The sequence below is a fragment of the Anoplophora glabripennis genome, unplaced genomic scaffold (genome assembly GCF_000390285.2).
Source record: "Anoplophora glabripennis isolate ALB-LARVAE unplaced genomic scaffold, Agla_2.0 scaffold367, whole genome shotgun sequence".
Classification (NCBI taxonomy): domain Eukaryota; kingdom Metazoa; phylum Arthropoda; class Insecta; order Coleoptera; family Cerambycidae; genus Anoplophora; species Anoplophora glabripennis.
Genome location: NW_019416474.1, coordinates 449,343 through 467,968, shown reverse-complemented (window position 1 = coordinate 467,968; position 18,626 = coordinate 449,343). Strand labels below are relative to the sequence as shown.

The 18,626-nt window shown below is 31.0% G+C and overlaps 1 protein-coding gene and 1 long non-coding RNA gene across 7 annotated transcripts in view; one reads left to right on the top strand and one right to left on the bottom strand.

Annotated features, from left to right (window-relative positions):
- LOC108909124 (sodium bicarbonate cotransporter 3) overlaps positions 1 to 18,626 on the bottom strand; it is a 194,262-nt gene that overhangs the window by 59,816 nt on the left and 115,820 nt on the right. The window contains exons 1-2 of one of the 6 annotated variants that reach the window (XM_018713366.1): positions 8,886 to 8,986; positions 8,495 to 8,548 (exon numbers count right to left, since the gene is read on the bottom strand). The exons of 4 other annotated variants lie outside the window; for them this stretch is intronic. In XM_018713366.1, coding sequence (XP_018568882.1) covers positions 8,495 to 8,540 — 46 coding nt within the window. In that variant the 5' untranslated portion in view covers positions 8,541 to 8,548; positions 8,886 to 8,986. Of the gene's footprint in view, positions 1 to 8,494; positions 8,549 to 8,885; positions 8,987 to 18,626 lie in introns of those variants that run through there. One more of the 6 variants, XM_023454649.1, reaches the window with a different exon arrangement.
- Positions 2,884 to 3,872, top strand: LOC108909125. The gene is made up of 3 exons (XR_001964404.2): positions 2,884 to 3,173; positions 3,237 to 3,407; positions 3,557 to 3,872. It is a non-coding gene; the product is annotated as an uncharacterized LOC108909125 (long non-coding RNA).

The window sequence follows — 18,626 nt, the reverse complement described above, 5'->3', positions numbered from 1 at the left end:
ACGTATAAAACTAGGGTGACGTATAAAACCTTACCAAAACTGCAAAAATTAAGATACTTGAATTTTGAAAATTGCTTTTGGTTTCTGCATATTTACACTATGTGTGTACCAAATTTCAAGTGTCAGCAAAGCTTCGAACAAATTTGGCAAAGTTTCGAGTTTCAGATGCCGATGAATGTATAACACCTTATAGAACAAAAAGTTTTGCTCTCCTGATTTTCGGCTTTAACGTCATTATTGTATATATATTGAACTATAATTTTAAAAAGTTTTATCACTTTTTGTTTATAAAAGTTTTATCACTTTTTGTTTACAGCAACTTTAATAAATTGACGATTTATACAGTTTTTTCAATCTCACGGCTTTGTTATTACAAATTTCGTAATCGGACCACCGCCATTTTGTTGCTATTTTTATTACGAACAAAATCATGTCCTAAGCATTCTTTCGTACAAAGTCATCCCGCTGAGTTATTTAAAGAAAACTGCAAAAAAAGTTTCACTATTAAATTGTTAATAACTTTTTTTCCTGATAAAATACTTTGTCAGCAAATTAGCATGTTATTGTACTCATCATTTAAAGTAGGCCCGTGTAGTTATTTCCCCGTTATCAAGGTTTGACACAGGCCGAACCTCTATCAACTGGACTATATATAGACTGTGGACTTTTGATTTTTACTAAGAAATTTGTTGGTACATATAGTGTGTATTCTTTTTAACAAAAACAATAACATTTGAATCAAGTTCCATGTCCTGTTGCCTATAAAGAATAACATTCCGTTGGTTGTTATGGATTTTAGAAGCAAATTTGTCACGAATTTGGTTTTATTAGATACCTATACAGGGTAGCCCATCGAAAACGTACCGCAAGGCATTACAGGGTGGTAATGAACTTTTCGGCAAAATCAAAAAACAGGTAAAGTTTGTTTCTGAGGGGGACAACTTTTAGCGCAAAAAGCATAGCAAAATCTTCAACCCCCTAAGTGGGGGTGCCATCTCCCAAATTTTTTTAAATGGGAATGGGGGTCAAGTGGGGGGTCATTAGAAAGGGCTTTTAATTCTCTATACATCGATTCTTACTTTTTGAAAATCGATCCATTATTTTAGAAAATATGCAGCTTTGAAAATACGAACAATATTTTTGACGAGAAATGCGAAAATCGATTTAATTTTACTTCAAAACTTACGGTATTAGCTTGGTAAATTCCTTCAAAAGAATTCGCTGTTTTTTTTTTTGATTTGCGAATTCTTTAGCCTGATTTTGGTGAGCAAAAAATTGTCCGCTTTTTGTTTCGTATTTAGATAGGCCACAAGAAGTTGCTAGATAACTGTCTTGTGACTTGTAGTTGAAGAGTACCAATACTGCCGAGTCTTTTAAATTGATTAATTATGGTGTACTCAATTCCAGAAAGAGTAGAAATTATTGAGCTTTTTTTCAAAAACAATGAATGCGGAAATCGGGTCGCCGAACTGTTCAACCAACGGCATCCTGAGAAACATGCGTCTGGAAAAATTGTTCGCGAATTGGTGGCCAAATTTCGCGAAACTGGCTCCGTTCATAACAAAAAGAGGCAGGTTGAAAATCCGGTACTAAATGAACCTACGGAAATAGCGGTATTGGGGCAAGTGGCAATGGATAGTACGCTGAGTACAATGCAATTGGCTACTGCGACAGGAGTGAGTCGTACAAGTGTCCAACGAATATTAAAAAAATACAAATTCCATCCTTATAAGATTCGGCTAGTGCAAGAGCTAAATGAAGACGATTTTGATCGTCGTTTGCAATTTTGCGAAATAATGACTGAACGAGCGATAAACGATAATTTCCTCTTTAATGTGTGTTTTTCGGACGAGTGTACGTTCTTCTTGAATGGTTTAGTGAATCGCCATAATTGTCGTTACTGGGCTGATACCAATCCAAGGATTTTCCATGAGACACACTCCCAACACCCCCAGAAGTTGAATGTATGGGCAGGTATTTTTGGAAATTCCATTGTAGGTCCTTTTTTCCTTCCTGGAAATTTGACAGGCGATATGTACTTGGATTTACTACAAAATGTCATCGACCCAGCTCTAACAAATATCATAGAGGACGACCCTGCTTACAATGAACACGAACTGATTTTCCAGCAAGACGGAGCTCCTCCACATTACTCGCTCAATGTGCGCAATTACCTAAATGAGACGTTTCCAGGACGCTGGATAGGACGAAGAGGTGCAATTGAGTGGCCCCCTCGGTCACCCGACTTAAATCCTTTAGATTTCTTTCTCTGGGGGCACATTAAAAGCAAAGTTTACAGCACTCCACCTGATACCTTGGAAGATCTGCGAGGACGAATCATTAATGTATGTCGCGAAGTAACACCGCAAGTGCTCCAGAATGTTCGACAACGGTTTGAAGACAACCTGTATCATTGTATGCAAGTTGGCGGACAACATTTTCAGCATTTACTTGACTAATACCGTAAGTTTTGAAGTAAAATTAAATCGATTTTCGCATTTCTCGTCAAAAATATTGTTCGTATTTTCAAAGCTGCATATTTTCTAAAATAATGAATCGATTTTCAAAAAGTAAGAATCGATGTATAGAGAATTAAAAGCCCTTTCTAATGACCCCCCACTTGACCCCCATTCCCATTTGAAAAAATTTAGGGGATAGCACCCCCACTTAGGGGGTTGAAGATTTTGGTATGCTTTTTGAGCCAAAAGTTGTCCCCCTCAGAAACAAATTTGACCTGTTTTTGGATTATGCCGAAAAGTTCTTTACTACCCTGTAATGCCTTGCGGTACGTTTTCGATGGGCTACCCTGTATATAGCTTATAAAACTAATGCTCTATTTACGATAAGTTTGCAATGACATCACATTTAGTAATTAAGTGTAGCTGATACAATAACCCTAAATATCTGTTCTGTATCACGTTATTTTTTGTTAAACTAAGTAGTTTGTGGTGTTAACAATGCATTGAATTAAATCATAAAAATTAATCGAACAGTTGACAAATATTTGGTGTTTTAGTTACCTTCGATAGCAGCTCGAAATATTTATCGAGTCGTGTTTGAGAAATTTAAGTGTTGTTATAGACTATTTTGAATAGAAATCTGCAAATTATCGATTTATGATGATTTTAACAAGACTGCAATCTGGGATGTTATTTATAAAAAGTATAGAGACAGTTAGTTGAAATATTAATTTTATATCGATTATATGATTAATTATATTATATGATTAATTTTAGAGAAAAACACGAGTGCTTCTGTGAAGACTTTGCAAAAAACTCCAGGAACGGAATATCTTCAATGGTTGCATATAATCCCTATGGAAGATTGTTGGAGTGCCCAATGAAGCTTGTACATTTTTTACATGACCTTAAAAGGAATACATATATCACTTCGTTTTATTTTCCTTGGTAAATGGTAGATCTTTAAAGATGGTGCTCTTAGCAAGATTCCTGTTCCAAGAGTGTGAAAAAGATCAAAGTTGATGGCGCAAGATATATGTATTTATTATTACATGGAGCATGATAATACATTTAATTATTATTGTTTCTGATTAAAGGTATGTTGTACTTTGTGCTGGTTGTGCCACTTGATTTATGCAGAGCTGCCGTTATATTTCAAAAACATGGGATATGGAGAAATGAATCAAGACTTTTTCCTACATTGGTATATCAGTTTTGGTCAATTACCTTCCATTATTGTCATGCGAGTTATCACAGCACTATCCTGAGCAAAGTTCCAAAGACAGTCTCCAAAATATCTGACATACAAGAGTGGCAAAGTTGGAATAATGTTCATTACGAAAACACATTTTTGAAAACAGTTGTAAGACTTAGTATAAATGTAACTTAAATGTAAAATTAAATATATTTTATGTTGCTGATTTATGTAACTGATATGTTGGCTGATAAATATGATCATCAAGTGCTTCGTCTTTCCCCTTAACTGAAAATTACTAGATACAGATCATGTGGGTTTTGACGGTAGTTCTATCCTTGGCAATCTAGAAAGAGGCTCTTGGAAAAGTAATACCTGAAGTATGGTCTGCGATTGGTGGGATAGAGAAGTTGATTGGAACGAGGGAATATTCTTTCTCTATATTTCGCGGTCAAAATTATAGAGAGTGACAGATATGATATAAAAACACTATTACCATAAAGCGTATAAAATATAAAATGATTTTTATAACGGTTCAATATTATTTGTTTTGTATTAAATGATGTGCCGCTTTCTATGCATATTGATAGGATCTATAATCGTCTATAGATTAAGTTGGTCTATTTTCTAAATATGTATATTGCACTGAATAGAGAATATGGAAATGCTTTTTTAGTGGATGTAAACGGATGTACGTAGAACTTGATTTAGCCGTCGTTAAAAACGCCATAATTTTTTTTATGTGACTGTGTTTTTGAGTACATATTAATGAATGTCAACGAAAAACAAAATATGTAGATAGTATTTTATAGAGTTAATCTTATAAATTAATTTAAAAAACAATTTAAAAAAAATACAAAAAATAAACTTACGTCAATCCAATAACCTCTCGATGAGAGAAAATATATACTTACAATTAGTAGTTCGATACATGCAATGCATTTTTAATTTAAAAAAAATAAACTAATAAGTAACAAATTAACATACAATGTCGAACACGTGTATATATTAAAAGTGAAATTGGTTTTCGTAAATGTAGGAAAATTACCCTAATTGTTCAATTCAAATTTAAATTTTAAAAGATTATGGGTATTAAATCTGAGATATTTATAATTAAAAAAATTAAATTTATAATATAAATTATATTATAACCTGATTTTAATATTTTAAATTATTTTTTTCAATTGTTTCTCATATAATAATAATTTATAGCAAGCGCTTATCTATAGTTTTAATAAATCGTACACACTACATACAATTTTCTCTATTGTATTTTCACTGAAAAACGCTTTAAATAATCTGTATAGGGCTTTAGACAGTCAATTACATTAATCTCATGGAAAAATAATATATTTCTTTTCACAGTGCTGGAGAAAGGATGTTTTATATAAAAAATTATCCCTGTCGTTTTTCTAAAACAGCGTATCAAATAACACATAATATATGTATTTTTAATTCCGATATGTATAGATTTTTAAGAAAATGGCTCATCAAAAAGATGTAGGTACATATTTTGAAAATCGGAAGTGTCAACTTTCAAATTTTATCAAACAATAAACGTGGAGTTAACATTTTTTAGTGTCCTATTTAAGGTCCGTTTAAATTGATAAAAAGTGCAAACCCCTCGTACTAACTGGATTTTAGCAGTCATGTTTCAATTAATTATCATCCTTTAATTGACACAGTCAGTAAGTGGGACAGTGATAGGAAATTATAACACCTATATGAATAAAATTAAAAATCATTTGATGCAAACTTACATACTAATCAGTAGAACCATATAATTATTTCAACATACCTACTATTTGAAGAAATGAAATGAAGAATAAGTAGAAAATCTATGCTAAACATTAGATTCTTTGCAAGCTAGACACATAAAATATCATGCAAGTTCACACAAAATCCAACAAACTGCGAATATTTGAAAAACAAATAGTTTTAATCGTGATGTGATATTTCATATGTTAACATATCAATTAATAAAACAAAAGAAATCTATACCAAAACAGGTAATAGTCAAAGAAAAAGTATTAATTAATTTATTTTGGAATTAAATTTTTAGTTACATTTTCTGTATAAAATAGCCAACTATATTTGTTACATTCCACTTTTGGCAAACAACGGTTAGAATAAAAAACAAAATATGTCAAGATTGTAGCATTTCAAATTAACGAAAAATATAAAGTTTTAGCTTAAACCAAAACAGGAAAGAAATAGTGAAGAAAGTGGCTAAAATTAGAGGTTCTCATTTCTATAAAGCTGATAAGTAAATTAGGAAACATAGATCAAATGGAATTTCTCAATTTTTCAAGAAAGAAATGAAGGGAAAATGAAAATTCAAAGATGCACGAGTTTTGAAATTATATGAATTGCGATAGAAATATTTTGATTTATTAATATCTCGTCATAAGATCATACAGGGTATCTAAATATTTATTGTACATATAATACCACAGATTATTGGGGTCAAAATAGGACGATTTAACTAATTTCTCCTTCCAAAGTTGGTTTGTTTAGCCGTTAGAGAACGTCAAAGTTAGCAAAGGTAATAATCTATATTGTGTAGACGTCTATGTAATCATTGCCTTCTACTAAAAGTTGTCATATTATGGGCTATTTTGAAGGGTGAAAAAGTCAGGAACTACTGAATATGAACGTGACGTAATGAAGATAGGGGTACAACTGTAGTGGTGCATATTCGAAAAATCATTTTACATTTGAACAATACTAATAAATATTTAAAAATTATTTCCAAATTGATGGGTCATCGCATAGCAGTGATTTGACGAGGTTGGACTTTTTTATGAACAAATAATGACAGCTGATACTTCAACTATCCAAAAACAATTGACGCACTTGAGGTACACATCCATCGAGCTTTCGCGAAATTCTTTTCCAAGCTTTATCGGAAAGTGTACTCGTTTCGATAAAGTAATCACTGAAAAGTATTGAACGGAGTAGTAATTTCAAAAAGAAACCAATGTCTACGTATATGAGTCCACCCAATAATACAACCAATTGAACAAACGTATTTGAAAACATTCCAAGCCAGTTTTCCGACTCTTAGCATATAATTTATAACTAAAAAATGAAACTACTCGAATGTTAACTGCCAATAGGTTGAAAATATGTTGAAAATTTTTTAACGTATCTTGGTTATCCATAGTATAGAAAATGTTCCACAACCTTAAAAATTGGCAATAATTCAAAATGTTTGAACGTTGTTATTGTTTCAGTGGCTACCAGAGTAAGACTATATGTATATTTCGGTTACTTCTCAAAAAGTAATATCTATACACAAGTAGGTATCTACTACTAGCACACCAAAGGACCCCGCACAGTAAATGTGGGCTAGTTCAAATTAGCTGATATTGTTGGCTGAAGTTGTTGGTTTTGTGTTACTGATTAAAAACCTCCACCAATTATTTCCTACTTATAACGATCTGAGTCAGTTCTGCTGATGATGGCTTCAAAGTAGTATGAGTACAATATTGCTATAAAAACAGTAATTTTTGTGAAATGTTTATAGAAAAAATTAATTTTTAAAGTAATTTTTGTATGAATTCTCATGTAATGTACTTAGCCTCCGTCTTAGAGTTATTTAGAGAAAACATTTTTGCAACTTTGTCGCTCTCTAGCAGCTAAACAATGCAATATTGGAGAGGTTAAGTAAGTTAAAAAGTGTTATTTTCATCTCAAGAATCTATGACAGTTCCATGTACATGAAATATTGGAATAACTTAAAAATAGTCCAACCACAACGTACAAAACAAGCGACAATATTCCTATTCAGGCAAGTTGGCTTAAACTGAACATTTCTGTAAGCAGCTTATTTAATATTTCCAAAAGTGAGGTTTTAATTTTAAGGAGTTATAGTTTGTCAAAATAATGCGTTTCACAAAAAAACTCTAATAACAGTCTGATAATAACAGAAATTTATTTAAGTTCGTACGTAACAAATTGAAGAAGAGGTTCTCAACATTGTCGAAGAATAACAACTACTAGCACCAAGCTGTGGTTAATGTATCCCAAAGTAAAGTTTAGAAAACTCTACACTAAAACCAATTGTATGTCTGTATCACATTCATCATGTACAGGCATTGCAACCAGAATACCATTTTGTCAAGATTAATTTTTGTGAATGATTAAATATTAGAAAAGAATGAGAATAAAAATTTTTCCTAAATGTGCTGGAGTGGACCTGATTTACGGTGCGCGAACTAAGTTCATGCAATTTCTATTTGTGGGCCCATAAGAAATCTGATGTATAAAACAGAAGTCAGTAAGGATTATTACTAACATCCTGTACCTACTCTTGGATACGCGGAACACAATTCTGTCGCCAGTATTCAGAATGATATGTAGAGGCTGATAGTTCATTCATCAATTTCTCTGTCTTTTTTAATGAAGCATTAAAAACACGTTTTTTTTCTCGTCCTTGTTCAAGAAAGTAACGCATAATTTTGATAAATATTTTAATATTCTAAGTTGTAAATTATTACTCATATATGTACATTAATAATACTGCTTCATTTTGATATAAATAAGCAGCTGTTAAAATTAAAACACACTTTCAAAAACACTCGGGATGTATAAAGTAATATTAAAAATTCATTAGGCGTCGAATATTTATCGGGAATTTCTTAAAAATGAAGTAAAATAAATGTGTTTTTGCTCAATATCCTTGTGCAAAAATATTCGTGTCTCTAGAAAAAATGTAGGCTATATCATGAAAATAGAAGAAATTGCATTTGCAGGAAAGGTGAAGAAAGTAATAGAAATCGAAAAATTACATGGCACAATAATTAACAACACACTTCAAGCATAATAATGTGCTTACATATTTCCCCTTCCTCGGAAATGCTTAGACCTCTTCTTCGTGACATAAGAATTCCTGAAAATTATCATGCGTACATATTCTAGAAACTAAATAAAAAATTTATAAGGATATTAAATACCTATATTTTGATATACGTTTATTATCCTGCTTCACATTTACTGTTTTGCCGCAAAAACTATTTGCAGAGAATTGTGTTATGTGAACCGTTGTACTATGATTTTAAACTTATGTGAATTATGTCGCTATAGGACTAAGCAGAATGAGTAAAAGTATCATGATTTGGTTTTAATTTAGCTCACGAAAAGATTGATATAAAAATTGATTTGTTGACAGATATTTAGATATTGTAAGTAGAAAACTATCTAATAGAAGTTGCATTTGAAATACTTACAACAAATACGAAGGTACCTATTCTTATTCCCATTTAGACTTTTTGTGTATTCTGAATACAAATTTCGGAATAAAGGTTAAGGTAAGCGAGAAAACACACACGTGTAACTTTAAATTGTACACTGGCTGGATAATTTCAGCTTGTGATGCGATTGCCAACATTTTTAAATAATGGAATGTAGATATAAATAAGTAGATGTCATTGTTTTAAATGTAGTGAAATGTCTACGAGTTAATAATATAATTTTAGTGCCTCCAACATAAGTATCGGGTGTTCCAAAATTCACGCAGATTTGAATTTTGCGCAATTTGTTAGATACTTACCTACAGTGTTGCTAACGATAAAAAAAATAGAGCGACAGCTGACAGTTTAGAGCTATTAAAGAAGGAGCGCTACACGAAAGAACAACGCGTTTTCAATGTTAAGCAATATTTTAAAAACAATTAAGGTTTGGCAGCTACAGTTCGAAATTTACAATACAATACAAAATATTGTTGGAATAGTGATTTAACTTCATCAACTGTGAAGAGATTAATTGAAAAGAGACTGGGTTAATTAGTGATCTTAAACACTCTGGCCATACTTCAATAAGTTATTGAACATAAAAGATCGAAGCAGTTCGTAACAGTGTCCAGGAACATCAATTCGGCACCGTGGTCAAGAATTGGGCATTTTGAGAAACTCTCTACAGCGTATTCTTGCTTACAAAGTGCAATTGACTCAAGAACTGAAGCCTACTGACCACACAAAGCGAAAAGAGTTCGTTGAATGGAATATGGTACAAGTGGACGCTGTTTTTTCGAACAAAATTATCTCCAGCGATAAGGCTCATTTTCATCTTGATAGCTTTGTTAATCGACAAAATTGTCGCATTTGAGGTTCAGAAAATCCACGAATGATTTTAGAGGAATAAATGCATCCAATGCAATGCAATGCAATGATTTGGTACGGCTAGGTGCATCAACGGACTATCCTTCTTCGAAAATGCGGCCATTCAGGCAAAAACAGTTAACGGCGCTCGCTGTAGCGATATGATAATTCAGTTTTTTTGCGCCTGAATTACAAGCTATGGACGATATGTGATTTCAATAAGGTACCACATGCCATAAGCTCGAGCAATAATTCATTTTCTCGTGTAAATTTCCTGTTTCGTTGATCAGAATTGGTCTCCTATATCATGCACTTTAAGGCAGTTAGACTTTTTTCTTTGGGATTTTTTGAAGTCTAAGATTTATGCCAACAATCTCACGACCACCCACCCCTTAAAGAATGAAATTGAGCGCTGTGTCAACGAAATTAAGCCGCATTTATGCAAAACGGTCATGGAAAATTTGTGCCAGCAAACTTGTGCAGGCATATATACTGTATACCTTACGAATCAATAAAAGATTTATAGTTTTTAATTAACAACCTGTGTTTTCTATCAAAATTACTTCTTGCGTAAATTTTGGGACACCCTTTGTTACATTTAACAATAAATGCATATTTCCTTTTTTTGTCCGGCAGGATATTTTTCCAAATCCACTTTAATATTCATATAATAGAATTTGCAGAAATGAGGAGGATGATTGTTAATATCTTACCAATTTGGATGCTCCATGGAGAATAATCAAGTCTTTTTAATGTCCCATATATTCGCGATTTCTTTTCTAAAAACTTCATTATAACAGTTGCGCTGCATGAAGGTCCATTTACAATTTAGTGTTTATATATTTATAAAAACTAAAAAGTTTTCAAGAATATGTATTTCATATATGTATGCTTGTTTTTAACTCAACTTGTTATATGGACTTTATTAAGCTTATCATTAACCATTTTATAAAAAAAATACATGATTTTCAGACCATTAGAACCAAAACTTTTGTGTCGCTTTCTTTGCAGAGTTCATGAAAAAAGTAAGGAAATTTTGTCATGTTTTCTTATCAGAGAATCAAAGTTGAAAATATAAATAACATTTTCCTTAACTACTTCGAGCTAATTTCGTTTCCGGAGGTTTTTTTGGGATGGGAAATTCGAATTTATCGACGATTTCTATGTATCTTATAGAGGGCGCCACAAGCGGCCATTAGAACGCATTTAAACTGCCAAGAGTTTTTTGTGCCACGGTGTATTTCACTTCAGCCTGGAAAAATCTTTTCCCTCAACTTTTCAGGCTAATATTTCGAAAGCCAACCGTTTTCAACAAAAACGCTTTCAAATTTGTAAATATGTATATGTATACAAAAATTTGTAAATGAGTATTAATTTATATACAGGGTGTATCTAAATAGCACCAAAAAAATTTAAGAGGCGATTCTGTGATGAAAATTAATAGGGGTCTTTGGTATAAAATTTTCCGAAAAAACTCTCTCCTGAAAAGATACACCCCTTCAAAAATTTCAAAAAAAGTTAAAAAAACTACTCCTTTTGAAATTTGTATTTTTTTTGGTTATGCGAAAACAGTTTGATTCCTTTTGGCATAAAGGTCGATTTAATTCACTTTTAAAATATTTTAAGTGGTGGCAAAATACTCAAATAAACAGGAGAAAAAAACTAAAATTATGACAGCATAGATAATTTCACACAATACACTTTTGTTAGAAACAAATCTATATTTTCTATTCAATGTACAAGATTACCATACAAATTAGCCTCATCTTTCTTCATCTAGTTTAAATACATGCTCTTATTTGTGGATTAACTTTAATGTTCCAACAGAAGTTTAAAGTGTTAGTCAGGCCTTGCCAAAGAGGTTTAATAAGTTTATAAACATTTTTAGTTGCCAATGAGTTCAAGGACTATAACGCCTTAGTGTTAATTTTATTAATCACGTGAATATTCTAGTATACTAATTGTAAATTAATTTGACAGAAACATGTTTAAGAAGTTTCTAAATGAAGATGAGATAATGATAAAATACCAAGGTTGGTAGAAAAATGTTTTATCTAAGTAGAATCGATCACTATAATTCGTTGAATTCGTCTCGGAAAACTAAGGCAATTAATACAAATATTTTTTTAAAAATGTTCTTATCCGTTTTTTTTTAATTCTGAAACTAAGCTGAATCAAGGCTAAAAAGAATCGAGTTTAAACAATAAAATGGAACATACATTCGAAGTCTAATATGCGAAATTTAAGCTTACAATAACAAACTTTAATTTTATATGAAATGACTTTTAACTTCTAATAGTAATATTTAATAATTTGTTTTCAACTTCAAAGGTTATTTTAAATTGTTGCGGAATGAAAGAAAAAATAGTAAATTAAAAAATAATAAGGAAGGAGCCGCCAAAAATTATATTATAATAATATAGGTAGCTTATTAAAGTCATGAAACGTACAAATAGGTAAGTATATATATATATATAAATACCTTAACTACCTATTTTTTAATATGGCAAATTAGATTATAATAGCTACATTCAGTATACACCGACAGAAACTGGATTAGAGTAGTTATTACGTTAAATATAGGTACCTTATTTTTTAATTCTCGAATATACTTAGATATAGCGTGAGACAAAAAATATTTAAAATCTAAAAATTTGCATAACATAAGGGTTGTAGATACTATTAAGTTTACACAAAATATTGAAGTTAACGTCACAATTCTGATAATAGAAAAAGGAACAGTGCTTTCGTTAAAGCGGATGTAGGTATAGTCTTCAAGCATTTTTCATTACATTTTCGGATTCTCAATATCATTTCTCAAAATTATGTCATTTTGAAGTAATTTAATTTCTTTTTGATATTTCGTATTGTTACAAAAAATTGTTAAAAAAATTTTTATTTAACAGTACTTTTCATCACAGAAATTTCCAAAAATAGGCTAAAAATAAAAAAACAGATGATAAATGCAATTCAATACTTGCATACGAATGCAAGCTTCAGAACTTCTTTTACATGAATTATGTGTGTCCTCTTAAATGGCTCTAATTGTGTTGCAGTTTCATTCTATTTGCTGTTATAGTAAATTGCAAGTTCTCAACTGCTACATGACACACCAAATTTTTAAAATGTCCGTCATTTTCACGTCTAATGATTTAGGTGGATATTGAACTGCTCCACAACGTCTAACCAATCTTTTTCTGTCGTTTCGTTTTGGTACTCCCGACCGATAATGAGAAATAAGAAAGAGCATCATGGTGCATAAACTAGGTCTGACATTCAGTGGCATGTCATCAGGTAATAGCAGTAATACCTCTCAAGATATTATTGATTGATTAGGCAATACAACAGCTTCTTTTTTTCTCTTTATGTTTTGGGTATTTGGCCACCTGTGAAAAAATTTAAAAATTAATGAAATAGACTCTTGCGCCAAAAGGATCAGTCAACTGTTATTTTTATAAAAATGGTTTTGCCTAACCAAAAAATCCCACACTGAAAGAAACAGACATATACAAAATATACAACAAAAAACAATCACTTTGTATCGCAAAATTTTTGACGTTTCGAAAAACTATCTGTTTTCATCTACTGAACTTTTTGGACTTTTCGTTTTAGTTGCTTTGACAGATTCTATTCATCTGTCCCCCAAGTGCCAATCTGAATATTTAAAGCGCTGTTGATATCTGGCTTCAACAACAGTATGGAAGTCTGGTCTAAACGTTCGTGTTAAGAGAATTGAAGATTCCGTCCCCTAAAAATCCGGTCTCACCCGTGTAAAGAATGAATGCAAATTAGAATTGTTAGCGTTTTCTCACAAAACATATCTACAAAATGTTAAGATTGTAATGCCAATTAAAGTGTTTGTATACAATGGCTATGCCTCAAGAGTTTTCTGAGAAGGTGGTTTATACATCATAATTCACCTAACGCTATTTCCAGGGTTTTCTTTCTTTCCTTTTCTACCTGGGGGTCTGGAAACAGATTTTGGTTTTCTAGAGTTGATAGGGTTTTTAGAATACTTCACTGCCTGGTGAATACATATAAGGGTAAGCATACACACTATGAGCTTCAAGACCATTACCATTGGCAAGTCCATACATAAAATGCATCTCTACAATCTCTGCATAGGCATACATAACTAAGTATGATTAAATAACTTTACAATATAAGTAAACAAAAGAATCATGATGCACCCAACCCTTATCACTAATAACGAATTTTTTATAATACAAAGAAGAATTTAAAAATAACATTTTTCAGTTTTTTCGAAAACGATGCGTCTCGTCGAAAAGAGATAACGGTACTATAATTTACAATGCTCTTATTCCTGAATCTTAGATCATGAATTATCCCATTTATCATCACCATTCTCAAATCGTGCAGACTTATTTGCATATAATTTGAATTGATGTGATCAACCCATTTTGAAAATGTGAAGAAATATAAATTTTTTATGAAAACTCATATGATTTTCTTTATTTTTTTTGGAGTACTTGTATTTAGCTCCCTATATACCCTGGGTAATAATGTTCCTATCAAATTATTTTATTTATCACATCATTAATTTAGTTTGCGCATTATATATTACATATACGATTTTGTATAATTATATAAATAATATGGATTCAAAAATTACAACGCCAATTTTATCAACATCGTCTGATTTTAAGTGGACGATCCTATTTTCTTATTCCGTTTGATTCTTTGTTTTGTTATCGTTCAATCTGTGTACTTTCCCTATACCTATGTCATATCATTATATTATGATATTGATTTGAACTTGAATTAAGATCAATATATTTACACACGTAAATCATGAGATTACTGAAATTTCCCGAAATAATCATATTTGAAAAAAAAATTTATTAACAAATTAAACAAAATTTAAAACATACAAAAACGTTTTTCTCAAAATATAATACATATGTTGAGAGTATTACAAATTAAGTATCCAAAATAGTATAGCTACTAGGGAAATAAAAAATAATAATTTGATTGATAAAAAAAAAATTAAGAAAATAATGTGAAATAATGGGTGATTGTAAAAAAAAAGTTGTGTTTGTTTCTCGCGGTATTAAAAACTAACTGAATATCAAAACTGAATATTTAAATGTGTTACGTCACATCATTAAACTACTTTTTAAAACGTAAACAAGGAAGTCATTGACACCGTTTGCATTGTAATATGTACGTAGGAGCGTTGATTTAATATGTAGTAGATACATGTGATAATATTTATATCCAGTTGAGAAATATTATGTTTTCATCTCTGGCATGATATTGGAAATTACAATTTTATCATACCAATTTAAATATATGAAAAGGAAGGAACTTCAGCTGCCTATGCAGTGAAAATACTGCCAAGATAACATAAATAGTTTCAAACAATATCTATGAATGAGTATAGATTTATTGTTTTAAGATGTAATTTGTTACTAAGCTTTTTTAAGCAAGTTCATGCAATTATTACTTTTTATAAGTAATAATTGCATGAATTGGTAATGTTTCTATTTTAGTTGGTTAGTGTAAATTGATTCAATTCAATTTAGTCGTGAGATGCGTAGTCAGTCCATTATAATCCATACGAACGAAGACGAGACCTTAACAACCAACCGTACGACCATGTGCTCTCCCCTGGATTTGCTACTTCGCGATAAGGGCTAATAATAAGTATTAGATTACTAAGTATATCTATAAAAGTCATCAGAAATTCAGAAACAATTAACTTTTGTTCGATGCCTTAGTGTGAAATATGACTTTATAACATATTTTGAGTTATTTTTATTTATTCATTTATTTTTGAACCAGCAAAATTTGAAATTGCCAATTTGCGAGTCACCTTTTTTATGTAGATATCTTGTGAAGAAGTATGTACAAGATGAGATTTTTCTTGATAGAATCTATAATCGTTGTTATATATTCAATGGCTGCTCTGAAATCTAGAATACAAAAAAAACTGAGATATATTTATACTGACATGTGGCGCTATGACGGATTTTTTTCAGAACAAACCCCATTAGCTAACAACTACAACAGTTGAAATTCATTTTCCTGAAATTCTCGGAGTTGATATAGGAAAAAACGGATGGAGTTGGAAACGTGTATATTCGAACTTTTTTCTGCAAAATCAATCTAAATTTATTTTTAAAATTAACCAAGTTTATGTGACACCTTACAAAGGTCATTGATGTTATCTAAAGTTTTGAGCGACTCTGTAAAACTCTTTTTAAATTGTCACAAACTTTTATTTATTCTGCAAAATTCTTTCATAAATTTATCGAAGTCGAAAGTTTCGAGAAAGTTATTTTTAAACGTTAATTACTCGAAATCATTTGAAGATGTAAAAAAAATTAGATAGAAAAAAGAGTTATAACTTAAAGTTCTTCATTAAAACGGAGAGAAAAAATACCAAAGCGCCACAAGGCGATGTGATGTAACTAAAACTGTTTGTTATACATTCGAGTGGCATCCATTAAAAATATAACACAGTGTTTACAATTAATTATCGAGATCGAGTTATTTTCGAGAAAAATGTATAAGATCGGTCAACTTGTACATATACTACTTAGATTTTTATTAGACGCTTCATTTGCCATTAAAGACATGGGAAACTGCGCTCAAACCTTGACCGTTAATGAGGTTCTTATGAGTTCAAGTTTATGTGGAGGCACGAAGTTGCATATTATGCATTCTCGCCTACGTTGGTCATATACAATCGTTGTTTTAGTTTGTTCTGATATGTGAAAGTATAAACCACATCGTTCAGAGACTTTTGCTCAGTAAATGTACAGCTTAAGTGCCACCATAATGTAACCATGACTTTGAAATAAATATACATGAAGCGTTTGTTTTAGAAAAAATGTTTCGTTTAGATGTTATATTTAACACATATTTGTAGTACCATTTTTCATGTTATAATAAATGGATCGATTTATTAGCAAAACGTAAAGTTATACAAATTTTTAGGATAAAAATATAATCAATCAAATAAAATATATTGATATCGAGTAATGTTTTGGCAAATCAGTTATTTACGACTAATCGTCAATATTAAGAGATTTTATATTTAACAGAACTGCTTATAAGGAAGATATTTATTTAATTCATACTAGTCTTTAAATACAAAATAATACATTAGAGTCCCTAGGGATTCTTATACTCTTAATATGAATAAAAATCTGCGATTTAAATAAAAAGAACTGCCAAAGGTGTAGAAGGTAACCAAAATGTTTGAATGTATCTAATACTAGTGCTACTGAATAAAAATTCCGAAAATTATTCAATAAATTAGAAAGAATTGACAATTTCTTTATCAATTTATTGAGTTACGAATTGGTAAATGTATAACAAGTTTATGAAAAATAAAAGCAAACAAAATGTACGTTTACTAATGCAACTCAAATGGTTCCCAACGTAATTTGATATTTACATGTGATATTTCCGGAATACATCAAATCAATACCATAATCAATGGTATTTTGGATGGAAATAATCTGCTCTAGATCAGCTTACATTTGTACAATTTTGCTTTCTTAAAAAATTACGGGTTCTTAAAACATTTTCTTTAATTTTGTTTAGATAATTTTAACACTTTGAAAGCTTAAAATTTCAATGATATTAGTTTATGAAAGACTGGGATATTGAAAGGCTCTTTTGTTTGCCTTTGTTGTTAAAAATTTCGGATTTTCTACTGCAGTTGTCGGTTACAGACAAGAGATTTTGGGTCATTTTAATGATTAAACTTTTTTTAATTTGTGCTATAGAGTTGGTTTTACAATTTATACAAACTTTCTTTCAAATGTCAGCATCTAACGAGATACAACCATTTGAAAGTAGCCCAAAGGCGTATATCTCAGTAAATCCAAAAGTAAATTTATTTAAATGGCAAATGAAGATTAAAAAGCACAAATTTAACAAAACGATGACACGTGACTACAAAATGAAATCTGAAAAGTCCTCCGACCAAACTAAGAGGTCTATGTTTTCAGGGGCGTTGGTCACGAATCTGGGGTTCCTATATGAATATAGTTTGACCCGGTTTCAGTGATCTCTAAAGATCACCTGAAGGTCAAACACATTTTTTAGAACTTCTGAACCTCATGGTTTGCGAATGTCAAGGTAAATACACAAAATACGTCATCTTTTAAAGATTTGTCAATAAAATTACTACAGGTAGATAGCTGAGAATGAACATGTTTATTTCTTCTTTAGTCGGTCGATAGCCGCACGGTTTAAGGCGTAAGTACTTAAATCGATTGTGCTATCTGCCCGGGTTTCGAATCCCGCGGCCGGTAGACCGTAGATTAGCTATGCTTGTACGGAGGATTGGCACCCTCTGTGCAGGTATGATAGGGTGGAAGAATGTTGGCTTGGGTGAATGTGAGAGATTGACACCGGTTGGCATTTGACCACCCCCTAATTAATGATGTTTTCCAGGTTTGCCTGCTTAATAATAATATGCCGCCTCCTCTCCCGCACAAGTCTCCGACTTCTGGGCTAATTCTCGTAGTTAGGATGAGGAGTAAAGATATTATTATTATTATTATTATGTACCATTTTCGAGAAAAATGAAGTTGCATTTTTTGCTCAGATAAAGCGGGTCAAGCACATTAACAAAATATTAAATTGAAAGAGGACCTTACCATTGAATGAGCTGAAGACATTTAACTACCAACAGTATTTGCAATGAAGACTATAATTTTAATTTCTTACGTATCACATGAAACAGTTAAATTGTAAAACATTTTATTAACTAAAAAAAAAAATTAAATTTATTTTAAGTTTCAGTTTGTTGTAAACTAACATTTAAAAAAGTAAATCAAAATAAACAGATTATGGTAATTAATTATCTATTATTAACTAATTTTAGATTTT